The 24681-nt window shown below is 42.1% G+C and overlaps 1 protein-coding gene across 2 annotated transcripts in view; it reads right to left on the bottom strand.

The window, feature by feature from the left end:
- The window catches only part of MOSMO (modulator of smoothened), a 30645-nt gene extending 10983 nt beyond the window's left edge, over positions 1 to 19662 (bottom strand). For both annotated transcript variants that reach the window (XR_012765637.1, XM_075436716.1), the window contains exon 1: positions 19330 to 19662. Coding sequence is in view for 1 of the 2 variants with exons in the window: in XM_075436716.1 (XP_075292831.1) it covers positions 19330 to 19435 (106 nt within the window). In the remaining variant the exon portion in view is untranslated. The remainder of the gene's footprint in view (positions 1 to 19329) is intronic.
- Between the last annotated feature and the right edge of the window lie 5019 nt (positions 19663 to 24681).

The raw sequence follows: 24681 nt of genomic DNA, 5'->3' as shown, positions 1-24681 counted from the left end.
ACAAACTGGGATATCTACAGCAGAGATCTATCAAAAAGATCCTAGAAAAAGGACAAGACTGGTACAGGACTTAAAGTCCAATTCAGTGCTTTTGAGAAGAATAAAGAAGCTTTTAGTAAGCATTAATGGTAGAGTTCTCTTTATTTGGAAAATTTTAACCCAGAATTAACATGCAAGATTAAAATCCATTTCTTCCAGTGTCTCTTAAACATTAAGTCCTATATTTCTCAATTTAGTCACTTCTTCTGAACTGTTTTCCTAAATAAACACAATTGTCCTGTATCTAAATTAGGAGCAAAAACCAACAGTGGATAATATTAGAGTCAACATCTTCCTCCACAAATTATTGTAAGTATTTTTATAGTAGACCTTCTTAAAATAGAAAGAGGGCAACTTAGAAACAATTACAGTAAGATCTGGAAGCTTAGATTTAGCATGTCTTTTGGAGGGAGAAAAAGCTGTCATACTTTTTAGCTTCTTTAAAAAAATAGAAGCATGAAACAAAGAAGTAAGCCAACAGGCAACAGGTTAACCAGTCCCAGCATGCACCTCCTAGCACCCTGGAGCCAACTTCTACAAGTGTTCAGATCCTGCCTGCTTACACCTCAGCAGTATCAGCAGAATCAGCCTTTCGAGCTTACAATCTTTGGGTTAGGAGGCAGAGTATCATGTTTTATTAGATGCAGCACTTCTGATACACTCCTAGAGATGAGAATAACCAAGAGCAAAACTATTACTGTATGGTTGTGTTGAAGCATTCCTGTAACCTTTGTTTAGCCTACAAATTTTAGCCCTATTCAAATACATCCTTTTAATTACATATTAATATAATTAATGTCCTTTTAAAAAGTGACAGTTACAAACCCAACAAAACTGGCATTTTCTGCTCCAGACATACAGCAATCACAGCACTGTTGTGCACCGGGATTACACAAAACTGAGCCAGAATTCCACAAGCAATCTTGCACAGCTCGCATACCTGCACAGTACACAGTTTTACATGAACTGCTTCTCTGCTGCTTTTTCATAGCCTGCAATGTTTTAATTTCACACCAGCTGCTGGGGCAGAGGCGACATGTGCATGTGTCCTTAAAAGTCAGGCTCTCTGAAACACACATGCATTGCAGAACCTCATACAAAACACTACGTAGTTTCCTGTAGTTTGGGGATAAAGAGGCTATTCACTGCAGTATCACAGAACAGGAAATTAATCCCAATCACTCTTGAAGACTAGGATTTATCAACAATTTTACTACACTTACAGTAGAAGTCAGTTTTTTCTAAACTGCAATTCTAATCTAAAGAATGACTTCATTAAAATGACATCACACTCAATAGATGTTTTCTGAACTCAAGAGACCTCTCCTGAATTCAATGACAATGATTTAGTGCATTTCTAACTTTGGCAAAAGCAACAGTGATAAGAACCACTGTGCTGGACTCCGTTCCACTTTGTATGTTAACTGAAACTGAAGAACAGTTGCTATAGATGCACATGCTTTAGAAAGAGACAACTAACTCATCTTGCAGATGCAATTTGCAGTTTACATTTAAGACATTTTTCAATTAACAAGAGCACTTTTAACATGTCAGATTCAAAGAGGACCAAAGCAGTGCCATATTGAGAGGAAACAGAAGAGAACTCGATCTTGAACTACTATTTCTCCATGCAATTTTCTTTGCTGTCAACATCTACTTCTCTGAAGGCTGATTTTCTCAAAAAAACCTCAGCAAACCCACAACTGTAAATGAAGACGAAAGAGAACAAAAATCGCTGGATTGCAAGTACCAGGGTAGCATCCCTTTTGAAGACACAAGGATAGCTGCAAGAAACTACTCAGAGCAGGGTTTCCTAAACATTTCTGGTGCCCAAGTGTGTTGTTCCACTCTTTTTTTTCTTTTTTCTTTTTTTAACCAGAGTTTTAAAGTGTCAGCAATTAAATTTCAGGATCTGCCATTTTGGAGGAAAAACGCTGAACTTCATGGTTAAGCTTTTGCTAGCACATACTTAGTATTTTCTCTTAACTCTGCTTCATGGATTACACATTTGAAGTAGAGATACCACATATTCAAGGTTTTGAACTTTGAGTCTGCAGACTCTAGGGAGGCAAATGCAGGGCAAGAAAAGGTTTGTGAACTATTTCTAAAGGTTTCACAAAGGTAACTGGCAGAAACAACCTTATTATGTGCTCATAAATTTAGTTAAAGTTCAAGTCTATTATACAGGGTTACCTCACGTGCACATAAACTGGGCAGAAGGAAATGAAAGCTCATAGTTTGCTCCCATAGTGACAAATTTCCTGTTGAATGCAGACTTCAAAAGAAGTCTCTGGTGTGGAAAAAATAGTATTTATTTGCCATAAAATTCCAAAGAAGAGTGGGTTTACATGGTATTTTATTGTCTTGGTCCCATTCTAAAGCAATCAAGCAAACAGTTGCCAGGCAGCTGCCAACAAACTAACTAGTTACAGAAAATCTTCTTTAACCTTATCTAGTCTATCACTGAAAGGTGGGACAGAGATACTGTCTCCTTTGAACAGTCTCCTTCAGCCCAACAGTCCATCTCAAGCCAGTCACCATGTTCCACTCTGATGCCTATGTAAAAGAGGTTTCTAGTCATTTGCTCAGAACAATTCCAGCATAATCGCTGAAAATCTAAGCACCTAACACAGGTATAAAACAAACAACACAGTTAATGCTAGTAGATTAGGCAGCTTAAAGATGGATACAGCCCTAAAAGACGTGCAGGGGAGTAACCACACCTGTCCATCATCCACCTCCCAGTGCCCACACTGCACAGCCATCGCGAACTATAATGACAACCTGGAGATGCAGGGACTGCTCCCTTTCTCTTGTCTGCCTCTCCCTCCGTAGCAATGAGACTGGCATTATGCAGGGCAGTACAGCTAGTGCAAGAGGTGATTAGGATATATATTCTAATTACTAAAAATGAGATTCAACCTTCATCAAAACAGAATGCTGCACTGAGCAAATGTCAGTGAAGTGGTCCTTAGTCTTTTCCAGTAAATCTATTCCCTAAAGTGCCAGTGCATTTCAGACACATTAAACAACCCTCCAGTAGTGACAGTCTGACTAACCAGGACTCCAGTTTATACGAGTGAAAGATTACATGATCATATTCCTACACTACCTCACCCAATTCCTCCAGACCACCAGTAATGTTCATTTTCTGACATACATATTTTTACTAGAATCAGTAATAAAAAGACTCTTTAACAAATACACCAACATTTGGGAGCATCCCTTGTTTAACAATTAAGTTTCATAAAACCATTGAGGGAAAGAGGGGAAAAGGCACCAACCCAACGAAGGGCAAGCCCTCATTTTTCCCCTTTGTGCAGATGTGCAGCTGCCATGGAGTCGACCCACAAGTCCCACTCCAGCCCCGCCAGTGCTGTGCCATCCCTCTCCCGTTTCCGTGGTAACTACAGAGCCACCAAGGAGGAATCACAAGCTAGCGGGAGACACAAAGATTGCTGCAGCCCTTTCACTCCCCCACCTCTCCATCACTCCCGAATTATTAAAAGTGACACAGCAATACCACAGCTGGAAAGCAGTAGCATAATAATGGTTATTCAGATGTTTGCTGTTCATCTATTATTTGATTGCCAGAATGTGCAGGATCAAGTGTGCCAGATGGACACAGGAGAGGTGCCACTGCCGTGAAGAGCTTACCACAGCATAAGAAGCAACTAATATGGTAAAAGCACAATGCAATGAACAAGGTGGGGCTCAAACATCAGAAGGTCACAGAGCTCAGCAGCTATGCTGTCACATGAACATAGAAAGCACAAATCCTCAGAACTGCTCTTGCTCATTACAGCTTGGGGTACCTGCTCATCCCCTACTGTCCTTGCTTGAAAATGTCTTTACTCTTTCCTCTCATTTTAGAGAAAATGCTATTCCTTGGGTTTAAATGCATCTGCAACTCTTTATATTCCTTGACAACAGCTTCCTCACTTCTACCTTCCACATATCAACCACATCCTTAGCAAAATGCTTATTAGTAACATTAAATAAATATTATGGGCCAATATGCCTAGTGAGGAGGTTAAAACATCCAACCACTCCCAGACAGCCTGCTCGCTCTCCCTCCCTCCCTCTTCACTGTCTTTATGAGACGGTGGTGTTCTGCTAGAAACCCCAGTTGTGACTGCCAGACAATTTCTGCTCAAACAAGATACTTTTCTTTAGTGTACTGTGGACTTGTTAAACCATCTTTGCTAAGCAAAGAGCACAGTTTACAGGGTTCCTAATGAGGTGTTGGTGACATAATCTTGAAGCACCGCCAATGTGGCAAGGACACTGATAAGTTTTATGTTTTAGTAATGAGCACAGTACATGGAGCTATGTTACTTGGGCACACTAAAACATTCATTGCTGCTGGTTAGGTAACAGTCACATGCCAGAGAACGACATATGTAAAATAAGGGCAGCTCAGTTAAGCCATTCCCTGTAACTCTTATCGGGCCACAGACAAGGACAGGAGGAAATGCAGTTGTTCTTGGAAAGTTTCTAAGTTCTACCCAATTAATAACTTGAATGGAAAACGGTCTAGGTCCGTCTAAGCAGAGGAACAGGCTGCAGCTGTCTAGTGCGTAGCTGTAGCTTGCTGCACAATCCAAGTGGAAACTTTAAAGGTATAAAGTGAATGCAGTGATTTGGTCATGGCAGACTAATTCCCTGTACCAACGTTAAGGATAACCATTAAGTTGACTTTGGCCACCTTGCCTTTAACATGTCTGCTGCTCCTTGCCTGCAACCAAGCCTCTCTGACAGAAGACCGCTTTCAAAGTGAGCAAAGCATAGCCGCGGAATTCCTGAGAGGAACAAACAACAGAGCACGGTAAGAATAGTTGCAATGCAACTGCCCGTAACAGCAAACAAGGAGGAGGTATTTCCAAGAAAAAAAATTTTCAAAGTCATCCAAGGAATGTGGCAGTTTAAATGCGATGTTTCCCAGTCTTACATATGGAATATATTTTCCTGCAGTGGGCCGTTTAAGTGATGTCACTACACAAAGGGGGAAGAGAGAATGACTTATTTAGGTTTATTTATATGCATTTTGTTTTGGGGAAAATTTCTATTAATTCTGTATTCCAGGTATTAGTTCCTTGGAAACAGTACTTGTCCTTCTGCTTTTCCCCGAAATCCAGGGAGCCGACACGGCGGATCCTTCCCTATCATAGCCTGGGAGGTCACTCCACGGTGCACATAGTTAGTTCTTCTTATTCCAGTGTAAAACCTCATCAGAAATCAGGCCCTCTGTCCTCTCTTATGAGGAGATCGGTCATGCTTAGAGTAAGCAATGCAGAAGGCTAAGGAAAAAGCTGTGCTTTTGCAGGATATGCACCACCTCTGATACAGCACTTTGCTGGTTTGCAAAGCACTTCAAAATCGTGGAGGAAAAAAGGGTTAACAACACTGGGGAAGACCTCTTGATTCTAAAAGGCATGGTCCATGTTGTAATAGTCAAACAGAATCGCAGGATCTCTGTACATAAGGTCCCACTGAAAAATGCCCATGGCTCAGAATTATAGCCTTGTAAAAGTAAACGCAGTTAGTCCTCATCTAAATTTTCAGCCATTGATCCATTAAAGCAATTTAAAAATGTTTACAGCCTCAAATAATATCGTATCAGAGCATTTTATAAAATAGCACATACACATAACTAACTGCAGCTAAGTAACTATAAGCAAGCTGAACACCCTTTCCTCCACTTTTTTGCTTAGGTCATTGTTGTAGGACAATACCATAACTGGATTATACCTTAATAACTATAAAGGGTATATATAAGGATCAAAACACAAGATACGATCAACTGCCAGTTTCCAATCAAGTATGAGAATACCATATCTGTTACTGTTCTCACATAAATAATTACTTCTTTTGTGAAGGATAGGGGTAGTTTGAATAGCTGTTCTTTAGCACTTGTGCCACTAAAATAACTTTGAGGTTACTATGCAAGTACAGTATTCAGGATGTGGCATGACAGATTGACTCATTTACTGCGGATGTTCCAGTATGCTGTTGAGTTAGTAGATTAAGAGGCAACCAAGTTCAGACTCACTAAAATAAGATTTATGAATGTTAAAGGATGATCTAGAGAACGGCTTAAAAGAATAATGGAGGATTAACTGCAAAGGCACAGAACATAGAGGAGTCCAAAACAAAGGGATTATGAATTATCTTTCCTGTCCTTTGTATGCCAGATATTATGTTTCTGGCATTCACTCTGATTTGTCTCATATGTATTGCAGCCCTGGAAGAAAAGCTTTGGACTGTCTCACTTTGAAGCAGACTGGATGCAGGATCAATTCATATACCCACTGGACATTTACTGGTATGAAACAAACACCTAAAAAGTATTTATACAAGGTTAAAAGATCAGTATTAATAAAGACATAGATTTACTTGCAACACCCTTGCTATATCGAGCGCATCTTTTAAGAGCAATTCAAATCAATATTGCAAGATAGCATGTTATTATACAAGCTGCTATTTCTCTTCTACTCCATTTATCCGCTTCTCTGAAATCAGAATGTTCTCTCCCTTTCCAACCAACTTTGAAATGCACCATCCTTCTTGCTCTAGAGACGTAAAGGGTGTTTCCTTGTTTCAGGAATTGAGTGATTTTCTTAAAAATACTCATATTAGCAATAATAGGCGAGGTAATGCCCCTAGTTTCAAACCCAGCTTATGCCAGCTATGAGGAACCTACCAACTGAATTCTATTTAACAATCTCATGTCCAGAGAATTTAACTTATTAGGTACCATTTTTGGCACTCTTCAGAACTCCAAAGCTTACTGGCTTTTAAACAGAAGAATTCTCATTTTTGAAGTCTAAACTGAATGTTAAAAGAGTTGTAGTATATTAGCAGAAAAGCCTGCCTTGCTGCTGAAGACCATCTGGTGCCTGAGTTCTCTCCAAAGTTTTCAATTCAGTGCTTGTATCATTCCTAATTCAAACCAAATCCCCCCTCCACAAAAACCACTGTCTTCTCCCTCCCTCCTCCGACCCCCAAAGAGAAAAAATATCAGGGGCCATCTACTGAGAAAGATCCTTATGACTTACACCTATTAGAAAAGTTTATTATTACAGATGACAATCATTATGATATACGAGTTGTAAGTAATATTTAAATTGCAGACATTTTGACCAATAAAAAGCAAGTCTATTTCTGAATTCCAACAAGTTTCAATGACACACAGCTTGTGGATTGGGGTGGGGTTTTTAATGTTTGTTTTTCGGTTTGCGTCCTCCCCTCCCCCAAAGAGATGGACCACCACCACACACTGAAGAGCTATCCTCAGGCAACAACGCAAGAACAACTCTCCTGAGGATGTAACAAAGGCTCTGCATGTTCTCATGTATCAGAGCCAAGAATCTGCCCACGCTCAAGGTATTCTTTCCTACTTCAGAAGACAGACTTAATTAAATGTTGGTAAACAGGATCTCTTATAAGTCGCATCCTTCTGGTTGTTTATTTTCTGACACTGTAAGCATTTTCACAATAGGATAGTGTTGTCAGTGACTAGAATCTTTATAGTTTCTGAAGTGGCAAGGGACTGGGGAAAAAAGAGGACTTTAAAAAAAAAAAGAAAACTTTATATTTTATTTAGTTTAAAAAACAAACAAAAAAATCCATAGTTACTTCCATTTTTTCCCCCAACCAAAACAGAGCTACTCAAACTTGACAAAATTCACTGGCTAATAAAAGAAAGATCAAAGGCAGTGTCAATATTTAAAAGTGATTTTTCTAGTCAGTTACACCAGTTTTATGCCATATGTTCAGCTGAAAGCCAGCAGCTATGACACCTACAGCTGTTCTGCCATTTAACATCTGATGAGCTTGTGTTCTTTCTAACAGAGTTATATTTGACTTCAGACAGAACTGTAAAATGACACCTCTCCATCCAATACACCACATAGCCCTACCCCAGCCTTCTCAGAAACGGTCTGCTGATCACTTCACAATCGTATGGTTGACGCCCAGGCTCTTCGAGGCTGGCCATCATCCACAGGAGCCAGTGACATGAGGTGGCCAGGCTGGGTCAGTAACGGCAGCACCAGAGTTTGCTATGTGGTAGGAACACAACACAAGCAAGAAGACAGAAATTCTGGATCTTCGCAGTTTAGTGGATCGCCTTCCATGTAGGTGTCTTATACGGTGGTCTGTTCACAGGCTGGCAACATCTGGACTTCAGAGCTCTCCATTTTTAACTCCTGCGTACCTAAAAGCACCATTTCACCAAGTCAGTTGAGTTTCAAACTTAACAGATGTCCAAGCAGATCAGGACAGATATACTAAACCCCCCAAGTCACACAATGTAAAGTTATTGTTCTCTCTCTCTTTATTCACGAAGACGAAATATCTGTTACCCTTCCTGTTTATAATCTAAAGCAATTTCTCCAGCCTGGTGACAAGGACATTCAAGGGTAGGAAAAAAAAAATCAGGTTCTGGCCCTGCCCTCAACACTGTTTGTGCATTTTATCACATGAAACTCAGGAGGAATAAGCTCATCTTCCTCTGTCAGCCCTAAATGTTGTGCTTTGCGCTGATCTCAGACATGCTCCAAGGACACCCACTGATCTGGCTCTTCCATGGCCTTATGAATCACCCAGTGGTGTAAGGTGAAAACAGAAGCATTGAAATGCCTTTTGGCACTTATATGGTTAGAAACATATTTTCAAGTTTTAGGCGACTGCTCTGCAAACACTCAGCCTAAATACACACCTCATGTGCTTGAATGGTTTCCTACAGCTGAGCCTAACTTTCTCCTGCTCCACTGCTGAGAGCAAATTTTAGGCCCAAGTTGCCAGAAGCACAACAGACCCTGCTAAATAAAGAACAAAATATTCAAAAAAGCAAATAAAATGTACTAACAATTTAGTGGCAATTTTTTTAAATCACATAACTGATGGTAGGATTGCATTTATAGCAATGAGGACAGGAGAAGGGAAGTTTGCAGGCAGAAGTAATACCTTTTATTAGAATAACTAGAAGATTAAGCACACTTCTTGTCTTGCAAGCCCTTCCTTGGACACCAAGTTTCCCCAAATCTACTGACTGGGGATATAAAAGACACTATCTCTGTCTACCAGACTTGCTTTATTCCATAAGGCACCTTTGTCAATTGAAGAATGGCACCTAAATGTCCCAAGACATATTTTATTGCAACTAGAGTAATATTCTAAGTAGAATAAAACCTTAGTTTTTATTCCTAAAGGGGCTTTTTAACTGTTGCCAAATCTGTGTACGACATGCTTGTAACAACTGACAATACAGGTTAAACTGCACTTTAAATAGGGATTAGGTACAGGGTCAACAAAGAATTTATTCTCTACCAGTAACACTTCATGGGCTGACAGACTGACATCTAGCTTAACTACATACAATCTCCGTCCTCAACGACAGCCAGCACATAAGTGTCCTGGCTGATTAACATCTTAGACCTCCCCCAGTATAAAAGGTAGCTTTAACTTTTCAGGCAAATTGGGAAAAAAAAAACCCAAACATTTTGTGCAGTAATAATTCTCAAATGTAGGCATTTACTTGTTCCCATCACAACAAAAACATTAAAAACAAAGAACAGGAAGGCAGGGAGCATATTCAGGATTTATCCTGAAGTTACATTTTCTTATCCCTTTTGTTTGGGCAAGTCCTTATTTTAGAAGCCAGCATAATTTAAGCCTAAATTATTTAGGCAATTAACAGGTGCTGTCTGTGTGGTGATAACACTTTCTCCCTTATCACAAATCAGCATCTACAAAAATAAGCTGTAAGAGTCTGGAGACTTTTTTTTCCCCCTAGAACAAGAGAAGACAGACCACTCCTGAACAGTTAAATTTGCACTTTACTGAAATAAAATGCAACTATCATAACAGTAGGGCTCAGGCCTTTCTGAACAAGTTGGACTATTCCTAAAAAGCAATCAGATGTTACATAGTGCTCCAAAGAGCATATCTGTTAACTTATGTTTATACAGTTGTTATACTGACATTCTGAAACAGAATTCTAATTTTAGGTTCAATATAAACAGGCAAAAAATGCTCTTTATCACCAACTTCATCTTACTGAACATATACTTACAGGGAGCATTTACTTCAGATTACATTGGGCATAAGTCAACAGGAACTACCACTTCTAGCCTTTACTCTCTTCACCATTTTTCATGCATTAAGCTTCAGAGTGCTTCTTGTAATTGCTGAGTGATCAAGTAATATTCCACTGAAAGAATTTACGAGACCACATTAGAAATTCTTGGCCATTCAATCTTTTCAGGTTTCCTGTACAATCTTGTTGCACAGTTTTTAAATTGAATTAAGTGTGGGTTTAAAAAAGTGAAAGATGCTTCTTCCCACACGAGTTTCTACAATGGAGAACATTATTAACACATGAATTTAGGTGCACGATTAGTTTCAGAACGGAATTCAACCTAAGGAAAAAAAAAGTTCTTTCTTCACCCTTGTGACTTCTCTTCCCCCACAGCATGCAATGCCTCCAACGCTTCTCGCATCAGCAGGCACAGAAGATGCAGTTCATTTCCTCCTCTACAAGAAAGCAGATAGGAATCTTCCACTGTGGCAGCTCTGGAGCTGACACTTCCACTGACTGTGGGAACACCGTTGGGCGCTGTCTATGCTTAAGAAAAGATATCTCTTAATGCTGCAATTTTAATATCTCTATTTTGTACAGTGAAGACTGAACATTAAATTTTCAAGTCAAACAAGATACCTTCTATATAAAAGTCAAACTTCAGGAAACTTGAGGGCCATGACAACCCCTTATCAGTTTTCTTCACTTTGCTTTGGTATAAAGACATAATAATTAAAGGTTGTATATGTTTGATGCATTAAGCTCATACTGATGAAGTTACAGATAAAACCCTTCCTCCTTGTACATTTGCCCTGCCTATCAAGGAAGTCAGGATCCATCTCATTTCAGACACATACAAAGATTTTCCTGCAGAAAGCAAGCAGTTTCACAAAGACATCCCAATAACATCAGTATCTATGCCATCAGCCAGAGTTAGGGCTGTTCAGCCTGCAAAAGAGAAGGCTCCAGGGAGACCTTATCGCAGCCTTCCAGTACCTGCAGGGACCTGCAAGAAAACTGGAGAGGGACTTTTGACAAGGGCATGTAGTGATAGGACAAGGGGTAATGGCTTCAAACCGAAAGAGGGTAGATTTAGATTAGATGCAAGGAAGAAATTCTTTACTATGAGGGTTGAGGCACTGGCACAGGTTGCCCAGAGAAGCTGTGGATGCCCCATCCCTGGAATTGTTCAAGGCCAGGTTGGACAGGGCTTTAGCAACCTGGTCTGGTGGAAGGCGTCCCTGGCCATGAAAGGGGGGCTGGACTAGATGAGCTATAAGGTCCCTTCCAACCCAAACCATTCTATGATTCTGTGATCAATTTGAGAAGTGCAGAAAGAATCTAGACAGCAAAGCAGTTCTGAGGCACACTGAACAATCAGTTGTCCCATTCTCCCTTACTCAGCTCTTATACATGTTCCTTAAAACACAGCTGAATTGCATTGCTGCTAATAGCTGGAAACAGTCACAGCAAGAGAAGTGGAAATGAGGCAAGAACAACCTAGGCAATGATTGGAGAGCAAGAGAACAGGAAGCCCAGCAGTAAGAACTGCCAACACTATGAACTGAGAAGCTGGCTCAATGATGAGCACTACAAAAGTAAACTACTTGACTTTACTGCCTATGAACACTGACATTTGATCATTAAATTCTTGGCTGTACCAAGCTCAGAGACAGCTCAGCCCTACTAATGCAGTGTCCAAACAACTGCACAAAGAATTGCTCATGGTCAAGTTCAAGGCGTAATGTGAACTGTCTTCAACTGAACAAATATTTAAACATCTAAGAGGCTTATTAATCAGTACACCTTGAGAGACTGTCATCCTTAATAATACCAAAGTGCTTTGGAATTTATGGCACAGAACTGCAGCTACCATGAGGCTTCTGGGTAGCAGCCAACTGTTGCTTATCGCGCTACGCTGCGTGGATAGGAAGTACTGGCTTGTGATACTGCAGTAAATCCCTGGGAGGCTTTTTGATGCCTTCACAAGGGAGCATTTTAGTTCATCCCAAGGACCCAGACATAACAGACTGAGTATGTTTTGCTCAAGAGAGGAACAAGACTGTGGAGTTCTGAACCTCTAACTTTTGGCAACTAGTGTTTCTTACTTGATTAGCTCATCCTGCAGACAAACCATCACAGTCAGACTACGTTTCCTAAGGTGCCCAAGAGAGACCAAACTCTTGTAATCAACTCTTATTTACAAAATTTAAAAAACATATACGAGATAATACATCAAATAGGAAATCAAATATGATGTAATAGGAAGAAACCAAGAGCTTCAACCTGAGAAAGGATATAACCTATGACTTAATACCATATAGGTTCCTACGGAATTAGGCCAATATAAGTGCTTTGCCAGTCAGATGCTCTAGCTTGTTTCCCCTCTCCTTAAAATAGACATGTACCCTGCACAGATCCTCTTCTTGGCCATATCTCCAGTTTTTCAGATCTGTGGATATCTCCATCAGTCAGAGGCTTGGGGAAGAAAAGTGAGATTGAGCAAAGCAGCTGGAGCAGACATAAAGGGGACTGGGGCAAAATTACCATAGAGCTTTTTTTCCTGCATATAGCCCTCAATAAAAAAAAAGACCCTGTCCATTACTAAAGTCATAGGCACTGTGAATTACAATAACAACTTATAATTATATAATAAGAAATTTATTTTTAAAATTGGAAGAACTATAAATTTATAATAATTTATCATTTTCCCAGATTACTTTGTACAAGAAATAAAAACAGCCTTCATATTCTATTTGTTCCACCTTACTACATCTGTCATTTTGTATTTGATTTTAAAATAGATAGCAGCATTTAACTTCTTCAAAGGTCAATATTTGTCCTCATCCATGAGTTGCCCTAGTTACCTTCTGAAATACACAGGTATCAACAATTGCTGGACAAGGATTCAAGAATGAGGTGGAAAACTCCTGCATAAGACGAAAATCTTACGCACTGCAGCTGTACTGCAGACAAGAAAAGTTAATTCTCTCCACTTGTTTCAAGACTAGCAAGAAAGTAAGTGGGAAAAAGTTGAGCTGTTGTGAGGTACCTATGAAAAAAGTAGGTCAGGCTTAGAAGTTTGACCTACTGATCTTTTTTGCTTTGGAAAAAGTACAAATGGAGTTTACATAATGCTGCTCACATGCAAGCGCTGGCTGGAAGCTAAACAATACAAAAAAATCTAAGGAAGTAAAACTGTGATAGGAAACAAAAGTTAAAAATCAAATTAAAGCTTTGCTGCTAATGCTAACAGAAATTTCTGTGATAAAGATACCACTTCTATTTTACAAAGGAAGAAAGAAAGGCACTACCACAATAACTTTTCAACTTCCAAAGTCAGTCCTGCCAGATTCGAAAGGGAGATACAAGTTACTGGCTCCTAGATCTGTACTCTGTAATCAGGTATTTCTTACCTAATTCTTTAACACTAATTATTAGAGAATGAGGAATTCAACAGGATTTGGTGGGAAGCAAACTAACAATTTTGTATCTTCACACACTAAGGAGGAAACAAAACGTTCACCTAACAGAAGCAGTATTAATCTGTATTTGTTAAAAAGCAGATGTGAAACATCAGTTCCTCTACGGACAAAAACAATCGGCCCTCTCATCTCTGCTCTGGCAGGCTCAAATAGCCAGGCTGACACAGCTCTCTTTCATGAGATTCTTCCTACACATAAAATAATCCCATATATTTAAATTTTGAGTGGCTGAGCAATTACAAAATTAGTTCATTACAACAATGCCTTACTATTCATTTTTCTTGTGCCTTAAGGCCTGGTCAACTACAGAACCCAAGCACAATTCAAACACTCTTCTTTGTCAGATTTTTATGTCCACTTGAAAGACATCTACAGTCACGAAGTGGAATGGAAATGTTAATTTTAAAGATGGCACTGACACACCCAGTCCAGGCACACCTATTAACAGACTGCTCTTGTTAGAATATTCAGATTATATGGGGTTTAGACTCTTTGCCAGTCCTTACTAGTTCTTATTTGGGTTTTGTACTGTTGTTTTTAAGGCATGGGCCACATCTCTAAAATGCAAGTACTGTTGGCAGTGCCTGCACCTTACAGCAGGTCCCAATCCCCTCTGTCCAGACCAGCAAGGTGACCGCAGAGCACCACCTTTGCCTCCTTGCTCAGGCCCCTGGAGGCAGATACCAAAAGGGAAGTGTTTTCCTAGAAATTATGTTCCAGAACATAATTTTAACACTGTGATGTTCAGATGACTTTGGAGATTGCTTTTCAGCAGTCCGTTCTTTCTAGAACATCATATTACGTAATTCTTCATTCTCCGTGCCATCAACCCATCATTGTTTTTGTATTCTCAGCACACAATCCAAATCGGTTCATGAAAGGGCAAATAACTTTTCCTGTCACACTCACTGTCTCATACAGTACAAAAAAAAGATTAGGAAAAAGTAATTTTGCAATCATGTCCCATCATTCTCTACTGAGAAGCACTGGGAGCAGCATGCCATGTTTTGAGTATGTTGCAAGGCACTTAACAAATGATCACCAGAACCCTTTTACAGTTTTTGAAAAGCCAACTATCCATACAAAGAAACAAAACAGAACAGTATCTACTGCAGTGGACAGTGCAGTGATTGCTCTATACCACGATTCCTCCACAGCGGAGCACTGTCCATTACCAATTTCTTAGCACAGGCCCTAAAGGGCAGAAGTGATAATATGCCATACTTATTTTTACATATCGCTATTTTTGAGCGGACAACTGCATTTAGAAAAATAGTGCTAGCTGGAACTCAAGCTTACAGTCTCTTTTAAGTAGTTGATGCTTTATTTTTTCTATCCATTGTATCCTATTCTATTTAGAAATATTGCTTCATTTGAGTACCTTCATGTGGTCTTGGATTTATTCCATATATAGTCAGTGCTCCAAGTAGAGAAAAATATTTCAGTGGCAATATGGTCTCAAGCTCAGCAGGAGCCGGGAGTTACTGCTTGGTCGTATCACCTGTGATAGTTCATTAAGCTGATCCCAGCAAAGCTACAGCTCCTGTTGGAACTGTGGAGCAAAATTCCTCAGGAAGAGCTATCACATGCAGAGGAATAACGCTGAACAGCAGTAATTTGCCACTTAGTACTACACAACTTATTTCACAGGAGCAGGGAGTTAACTGCCTCAGGAGGAACGGTCTGCAGGGTATAGCCTGCTCTTCTGTAAGACCAGAGATCCCACTGAATCTGGAATCATACTTGCAAACAAAAAGGCAATGCAAAACCAAGAACCACACATAATACTTTGGAAGATACATGGAAAGGTAGCATTTGTAAACAAAACAGACAATTTAAAACAAGCGGCATGTTGTAGGTCCACAATTTACTATCATACTGTTACTGCACAGCATGGTACAGAAGGCAGTTTAAATGAAAAGTATAATTCGTAACATAAGTGACCTTGATGCTTATGTCAGAGATGCAAGATGAAATTGGAAGCTCTGCTGAACACTGGTATCACCTAAGTCAGCACTACTGTGCATCTGCTGAGTGGCCTGGCCATAACATTATCCTGTGTGTCCTAGTGTGATACATGTATCAACATAAGAGGGTGTGATAAATACTTGCTTTAGAAGCTACCCCCCACAGTTTAGCAGCCTTAAATTCTGACATCCATATTATCTTAATGACTGCTATAAAAAAGGTACATGTTGTTCTGTAAACTGGAATCAAATGAACAATCATGCTACATAGGAAAGGATGACTAAGTCACATAAACAAACTGATAGCTTAGCTTTCTGAAGGGGGATTTTATTTGATTAAATTCTCCTCTTAAATTATTTGACCTATCCTAAAAGCATTTCAAATTGTCAGTCCCCCCACATGTACAGCTTTTAACACATCTAATTTCAGCTGCGCATACTGCTCATACCCTTTTCCCTACAAAAGGGTTGAAAGCTGAAGCTCCTCCCCTCCTGAAGACAAAATACCAAAATCATTAAAGATCCTCCCACACAAAAAAGGAACACATGGAGACAAAACCATCAGCTTTTAAAGTTCATCACTAAAGAAGTGTAGAGATACAAAAGCAAAATTCATTACTATCAAAATCAGTGGGAGCTTAGGCATTGCCTTAAATTAAAGCCAACTCTGTCCTTGTTTCTCGCATAGAATATCAGTTTGATAAGAAAAGGATGTCAGTGCAAGAACACCGAGAAGCCACTAGTTTCCAGATTGGAGCTATCAGTGTTCTGTACATGCACACCACAAATAACTAAACCTTACTGTGAGAAAAATCCACATAATTTTCATCTTTCCTGTACAGTCTTAAAGATGTACGAAATACCTGAAACCAAGTTAATGAACAACTCTTACAAAACTACATAAAGAAAAAGCACCCAATGGAGACTTGGACCCGTGTCCACACAAGCGTAGTTCCTCTGGCCTAAAGACAGATAAGCATCTGAAACCTTCAATGATCCCAGCTGCAATCTTTTGCTCATAATTACAATGCTGGAGAGGAATTTTTATAGCTAACAATTATCAAATTACTGTAAAACTTATCTTTAAGAGTAAGATTTAGGAGACTAATCAGCCCTTCCCTGCATCGATTTCCCCAGAACATAAGCTCCTTCAAAAAAAAAAATTGAAAACAACCTAGATTTTTTAGAAAAGCACTAAAGCCATTGATTTATTCTGCTGTCCAATTTAGCAGCAAATCATCATTATCTCTGGAGTAAGATGTACATATTGTTTAGCATTGAAATCAGATTTTTTTTTTTCCCCCTGAAACGTAAACCCAGGTCCCCAACCTTAATGGCTGGAAACAGCTCTGAATGAGCCAATGCAGGGCTGCCTTCCCAGGTTTGCCAAGACCTCTGCTCTACGCAATGCTCAGACAGCTGCAGTACCGAGAAGACCAGGCTGTTCCACGCTGCCTTTCAGAACCCTGAGGACAGCAGCCAAGCAGAGACACAGTGTTACTCCCCTTTCTCCTTGGTACTAGGCTGACTTGTGGAAGCACAACCTACAGTAATTCCCACAGGAGATGAACACAGAGGTAAAGCGAAGAAATGTTTTCTTTCACCAGCTGAGAGCAGGATGCTTCAAAAAACCCTACTTCTTAGTGGCACATACGGAAGTTGGACAGCTTGAATGTGGTCCAAGTACAGTAGAGTGTGCTGAGAGTGCCTGAATCTCGCTAGCAGCTGGGACAGCATTTACCATCAGGGCTGTGTCCTCCCAGGCCATACTTCTCCCCAGCAGTCTCTGGGTAATGAATGGCACTCCTAAAAGCATTTATCTCATAATTCAATACTACAAGCGTTTGCTACAAGAAATCCTTGATTCAATGGGCATCCTCACACTTCCCTTCTTTGCAGTTGGGGCAAAAGGCTCATTTTAGAAGGTCTAACTACTAGAAATACACATTTGTATTGTTTTTTACCAGAAGCCTTACAATAGAGTGCATCAAATCCCACATCAATAAATATCTACAAGAGAGCCATTAAGGAAGGATGACAGCTAGTTCTCCTTTATGATTTTAGCAAGTCAATAATTTGTTTGGCTTCAAAATATAGTATAAAAAGGCTTAGGTCTATCAAAACATTATTTGACTAGTGAAGTCCTTCAGAAAAATCCATACAGATTTCATGTTTGACAGCCTAATTAAAAGTAGAACAGTTTTTTGCATAGGACAGAAATGGCGGGTGATTCTTAAGTTATATCAGCTAAGAATTAATGATTCCTAGGTACAATATTTCAGGAAACAACTGTTGCATTATAAAGAGATGTTAAACATTTTTCTTTAACGAAGAATGTAACGGACTGCGCTTAGCTCCTAAAATACCTTTCTTTCCATCAGCAATTTCTTCAGAGTAGATTTGTTATCTCACTTGTATACAGGTAGAGAGAATCCAACATGTTACACATTGCATAGGATCTGTTAACATGAGGCAAGACTTAAGACATACTTAAATTCTAAAATGAAGATTATTTTATTTGCCTTTAAGACCCTGAAGAAGGGCTCATGACTGCAGCACTGCTGCTAGGTGAAATTGCAAGAGGAAACAATCAACTATTTCACGCAGCCATAGGCGGGAAGATCACCACAGTTAGCTACAGGGGGAATGCTGAAGTCATCTAGGGAGTTCCTGAATGCTGCACTTTGGGAAGGGAAGCGACTGGTTGCTCTCCTCTGGACCATGTAGGAAAGGCCAGGTTCTAGACTAGACAACTAGAAGCAATTCAAACAAACCATAAGGACAGTTTGGTCAGAGGGAATACCCAGTCATCAGTCCCTAATAGCCAACATTTTTAACACTCTGCTTCATCAGAATAAAGGAAATATGACTCCACTTGAACCAGTTCAGTCCTCTTACCTGCACCAAATATGAGGCATGAACGATGCAAGACAGACGAAGAAAATGTTTTAAATTCTCTGCAAGAATTTATGACAGGAGCCTTTACCCCAAGACCACTGTTCTCTGTTCTACACCTGTGGTTTGCTTGGACATTCTAAGTTCAGGAAAAGGTGGTTAAGTTAGTTTCGTCTGTCTGCAGTAAGGCTGCCTTCCTTTCCTGCACAGAGACCTGGGTTTCTCTGGGACGTGAGCTCAAAGGGCAGCGCTCCTCCTATCCTCTCTCCCTGCTCTACCGATCAGAACCTGTGGGTCCTTATCAACAGGCTGAAATAAATTGTTCACACAACTACATTGTTAGTAAGAAGACAGATGCACAAATCCTTGTTCTTTGAAAGGAAACAACGCCACATTCCAAAACAGAAACCACACGTGATCTAGGCTTAAGAGCTGATAAAAATCAGCATGCAGGAGACATTCGGGGGGGGGGGGGCGGGGGATAAAATAAAAGACGAAGGAAAGCAACTTCTTCCCTGCGACCAAGGCCAGGCCAGGACCGCAGGGCAGAGAGCCCAGCCACGCACGGCGCGGCGCGGCGGGGCTGCCCGCAGGTGCGCTCCCTGCCCAAGGTGGCGGCACCTCGGCGGCACCGCCGGGGACCCCGCGCCACGGACCCCCGGGCAGGCCGCGCCCCGCAGCGCCCGGCCCCCCGCGCCCACCCATGGCTTCGCGCCTCTCCAAACGGGGTCCGGCCCGAGGGACCCCGCAGCCCCCCGCGGGCCCTCCCGGGCTGTCCTCCCCCGGCCCCCGCCCCAGGAGCGGCCCCTCGGGGGGAGCCCGCCCGGCCCGGCGGGCCCCCGCCGCCGGCCCCCCTCACCCGCGGACTCGCCGGTGTTGATCCAGTCCGGGTTCGCCAGGCTGGCGATGGCGAAGATGTCGGCGGCCAGGAAGAGGCATCCTGAGATGATGGTCAGTTTGTCCATCTCCTCCGGCTCCGGCGGCTCCCGGCGCCGGCCTCCGCCCGGCTCCCGCAGCGGGCCCGGGCCGGGGGGCGCCTCACAGCCGCGGCTCCATGGGCCCCGCACTCCCCTCGGCAGCGGCGCCAGGAACGGGTCCCCCCGGACGGAGCCGGAAACGAACCCGGCGGGCTGGGGGGCAGCGGTTACTCCGGAAGGGAAACCCACCCTCCGCGGCGCAATCCCCCGGGCGGGGCGGGGCTTCCCGCGGGGGGGCGGGGCCGCCGCCGCAACAGGGCGGGGGAATCCCCGAGGCTGCGGCGGGCTCTCGGGAGCCGTGCGCGGCGAGGCGGGGCTAGCTGCTGGTGGGCGGGGCGTAAGGCGGGGCTGGCCCCGAAGGGGCGGGGGCGGGTGTCTGGGCGCGGAGGAGGGCTGTCTGCCTGAAGACGGGCGAGGGGCGGGGCGAAACGCCCCGGTGGGTGGGGCGTTATGGGGAGGGGGCGGGGCGTGCCGCCACCGCCCGCCGCCGCCGCGGGGCTGCAGGCGGAGGGGAGGGGCGGCCGTCGCCTCACGGCGGGGTCTGTCATGAGGCGCGGCCGCCACCGCGGGCCTCACCCCCTCGCTCCTCCGCCCCGGCCTCGCCCGGGGACCCGGCTCCCGCCCCGCGGCCCGGCCCTTCGCTGGCCTCACGCACCCCTATCCCCAAAGCCGTTTTTCAGCCGAGGCGGGCGGGGATTCCTCCCTTCTCCTTGCCCCGGCCCGCAGCCCTCGGGCAACCGGAACGAGCAGCTCGGGCAGGCTGAGGTACCGCCACGCACCTGGCTTCACCACAGATAAAGTACCTGGCGTTGCGCAGTCCCTTCGGAGTGCGGGGCACCAGCTCAAATCCCAGAACTGCCTCTGGAGCGAGGGCGGAGGCGGGGGAGGCCGGAGCCCTGGTTCATGGGGGTTCCTCCAGACCTTACCCGGCCGGGGAGCCCCACAAAAGCCCTACAGCTCTCTGTGCTGTGTGTTTGGAAGAAAACCTAATTAGTCCTGACTAGAAAACTCACCCAAACACAGTGATTTTTGATGGGATTCTCTCCCATGGATTCAGCTGCATTGAAGTGTGGGGGAATCTGTAGCCAATACATGAACAATGCATCAAAAGTGGGAAACCAGGCCAGTTGTGGCCACAATCATAGAATCATAGAAAGTTTTGGGTCGGAAGGGACCCCTAGAGGTCACCTAGTCCAACCCCCCTGCAGTGAGCAGGGACACCGCTAACTAGATCAGGTTGCTAATAACTCTGTGCCTTCGATACTGTTCTTCTGGCGTGGGAATGCTGAACTAAATTAGTCTAGCAGCCCCCACATCTACAGGTACTTGAAAAATACCTAATTGCTCCCATATTTTTTCTCCATCTAGCAGCGAACACCCACCTGTTTCTTCCGGAGCAGCGTAACTGGGCTGTACGGAACGTACTGGGAAGCCAAGAGAGCGATTGTCTGTGCTGGTTATTTTTATGTAAGTCTTTTGTGTAGATGGGAAACTGCACAAACAAAATGGAGATATTAGTAATCTGAAAGTGTTCAACAGCAATCAGTAGCACTCATTATTTGGAGAACAAGAGCTGTACTTAAGTTCTGTTGAAATTGCCTATTGACACATTTTCTGAAGGGTGGAGAAAATACTAAGACTTTTGATGAAAAACAGCTGGAATTATTCCCTTTAAACAGGGAACAATTGGTGTGTGGAAGAAATGAGACAACTGATTTTTTTTTTTAAAGATTTAAAAATTATATTGCACTAACAATGTGAATCCAGCAGCCTTGAAAATACATTATTTCCAAGAATAATCTGCAACTAGCCTATAAACTGGCTTTAAGTGGTATTTAAATAGCTTTTAATATAAGCATTTGTAAAAGTCTGCCTCAAAATGAGTTTGTTTCCAAATAACTCAGCTTCATGGCAAAAGGAGTAAAGGAAGGAGGGGTAGAGAGGGTACACAAAGGGAAGATGTGGTTTTCATTGGCTTTTGATAACGCAGGCAAATATGAAGTCAGAAATAGTGACAGAATGCAGTCTTCATACCCTGCAGGCGGTGTGCTCCGTTGTTTAACCTTTCTCAGGTTTATTAGGAGATGAGCACCCGCCTAAGGACGCCAGGCAGGAGGGACACCACCAGCTATAGGTTCTCCAAGATGTTTTGGGGCCTCAGACAGGGCTGTGGTCTTGACGGACAGGCAGTCTAAATCAAATGACTCCTCTGGACTGAAACAGTGCCCTGGATACAGACACAGTGCCAGATTTCTCTGTGCCCGCATTGCTGGCGTGGCGTTGGGCGGGGGCTCGGAACCCGCCTGCCCCAGCATTCTGAGCAGTTGCTGGGGGTTGCGGTCGCCTCCTCACCTCCTGGCAGACTCTTCCTCCACAGGCCGTCCGTCATACAGCAGTAGCACATTTCCAAGAGGTTCACCTAGGACACCCCTGCCCAGGGGTTTTGGCTCCATAGCAAAAGCTCTTCCTCTGGACTCGATGGAACATACATGGTCTTCACCAGCGGCTGGGGACGAAACTAAGAGTGAGTTTCTGTCTCTCTCGGTCCTTTCTTCCTCTGTGCATTTCCATCTCCTCGCTGCTGCCCCAGTGCTACTCTTGCAGTCCTGTATTTCAGTATCTCAAACTTTTTAAGTCCTTGTGCTACCGGACAGTTTGTCTTCTTCAGAGAGCCCCTCGTGCCCCAAATATTCTGTGTATCAAGAGGCATTCCTGCTCTTGAGGTTGAGTGTTTGGAATGGAATCAGAGGCAGATGACGAGATGAAAAGGAGTTTCTTCAGCAGAAGAGGATTGGATGAGATCCTATGCTGCTGCCTGCAGAAAATGCAGAATTTAAGGGTGATCTTGGAGAAAATCAGGACATTGTTAGGGGAACTGTAATGTAAATTCTGTCAAGTCTCTAAACTTTCTGTAGCACAGAACAAAGAGAACATTCCCCTTCCTTGGAAACTATATAGACTGGTATCTGGTATAGTAAAAAAGCCAAGAGTCTTATCTAAAAGTGTGAATCTTGGCATTGCTCTTAAATATTTTGTAGGCTTTGGATTAGTCACAGCTTTCATGGCTTTGAATTTCTCATGTCCAGCAAGATAACTTTATGAAATAAGAAACAGCTTAAATTCAGGATTCTGGCTTCTAATTAAAGTTAGCTAGATTTGTTAGTAGCATTTTTCTTTGTTGTTTCACTGCTGATCATTTTCTGACCTACAACTGCTCATGAGTTTTAATGGAATTTGCTGAATAATTCCAGCTAGAAAATAATATAAAGTAGCCTTACTTCATTATATCATCTGTTTACATTTATTGGCCTGGAAGTTAAGTACTCATTCTGGAAGTAGGAAACTAGGATTCAGTTCTCCCTTCTGGCTGAAAAAGATTGAAACACACATTTCTTGAAAAGTGACGAAGAACACCACAGGAAAGGTTTCGATCCCTTCTACTGATCCTGTTCCGCTTTGCATAAATTCCTGAGCTGGCGAAACAGTAGCTGATCAGAAACCTGACCTGTCAGAATTATCAACAGATGAAAGTGTGCTCCAGAATGGGTCTTCCTTTGCTTTTCTTGCATGACCATGAAAATTAAGGATTCCATCCAAATCAAATGTAGTATCCTATTCAGCAACAACAATAAATCCTGCATTTTTCATTGGGAAGGGAAAAAAAAAATCAAACTGTTCCTGCTTCCTTCTCTGTGTTTCAGTACAGCAGCCAAACTGACAAATCAAAGATTCACGTTGCTATATTTTAAATCATAATTCTTTCATAGACATTCTGTGCTGTCATTTAGAGCCTGATCCAAAGGTTTACTGAAGCCATTGGAAAGATCACCAAGTTTCCGTATTTTACAGGGGGAGTAAAGTGGTGGGAATTTTCATTAAGTGGTTTCAGACTGTTGGAGACAGACTTCTCAAGGAGTTCAAGTTACTGCTACCCTAGGGCCAGAAGTTACATTTAGAGATTACATCTTAAAACAGAGCATTTAGAAAGTAATTGTTAACAGGATGCAGTTTGTTATAGGAGTCTCAAGCACTTGACAAGCACAGCAGGCTTGAGAGATGGAGGATTTCGTTATATTTCTTGGTGGAGACACTGGGATAATGTCATTTATATTGTATTACTTGTATTATGCATTTTAATGGATAATGAATGCTCAAGAAGATTTTATTTCTGTAGCTGTTAAATATGACAAGTACAGTCCCTTCCCTCATGTCAGCAGTAGGGTGTGGAACCAACCTGCTAGAACTTTAGAAATTAATCTCCTCTGTAAATATTGATTTGAAAAATAATTTTTTATAGGAATGCAATAATTTCTTGAAGTCCTTAACAGCTGACAACTCTGTTCTGTTATTGTGCACCCTGTTCTCTACCTTGGCTGAATATATCGCCATTTGTAATGAATACTGAAGTAACAGCAGTATTGCTTTTTCTCTTGGTATAGTTCTTATTTTTAAGAAATAAGTCTACTTTCAGTATATTTATTTGCAGAAAGCTAGTTTGTGGAGTACACTAACTTTTTGTAAGTATTGCTATTACAGCTTTTTGGCAGCAACTCAGCAGGCAGTGCCTATCTAGAGAAGCAATTAAGGATGAGGGACTTAACTGCTTGGACAACTAAGAACGGGTACAGCACCTGCTCAAATGTCTCCTTAAACATTTTTGTGTTTCAATTAAACATTTTATTGAAGAATGATATCACACTTTCAACTAGTAAAATTTTCCTCTCACTCTTTGAAGGGCAGTTGCCAGCACTGGAAAATGTCTCTCAGCACACACTGATTGCAGCACTAAAGGCAAATATTAGGATGAGTGAACAAGGATTGGGTCTCATAATCATACAGAACGGGCCATATCTCCAGATAACCGGCCTTGTTGAGAAAGGCTCTGCAGCTAACGATAGAAAGCTAAAACCAGGTAAAAAGAAACAACAGTGATACTCAAATGTAATAGCGTTGAAAATATTCTTGTTCTGCATTTATGCTTTGAGCCTGTCTCTGATTTATTTATACTTACACAGATCAAAAGAAATTCAATTTAAAATTACAGAGAAAAGAAACTAGCACAGACTGCATAAAGCTCAGTGCCAGCATTCCATTGTAATGAAATACCTGTGATCTTAAAATAGCTGATATGGGTGGCAGTTTCATAAGCAGATCAAGATTTAAGTCTATATATTGTTCTCCAGCAAAAACAGATTTCTTATTCAACACCAGGTTTGTCCAAAAATAGTTTGACT

This window comes from Opisthocomus hoazin, chromosome 15 (assembly GCF_030867145.1).
Source record: "Opisthocomus hoazin isolate bOpiHoa1 chromosome 15, bOpiHoa1.hap1, whole genome shotgun sequence".
Taxonomy (NCBI): domain Eukaryota; kingdom Metazoa; phylum Chordata; class Aves; order Opisthocomiformes; family Opisthocomidae; genus Opisthocomus; species Opisthocomus hoazin.
The sequence above is the reverse complement of the archived record's forward strand: the minus strand, read 5'-3'. Positions and strand labels throughout refer to the sequence as shown.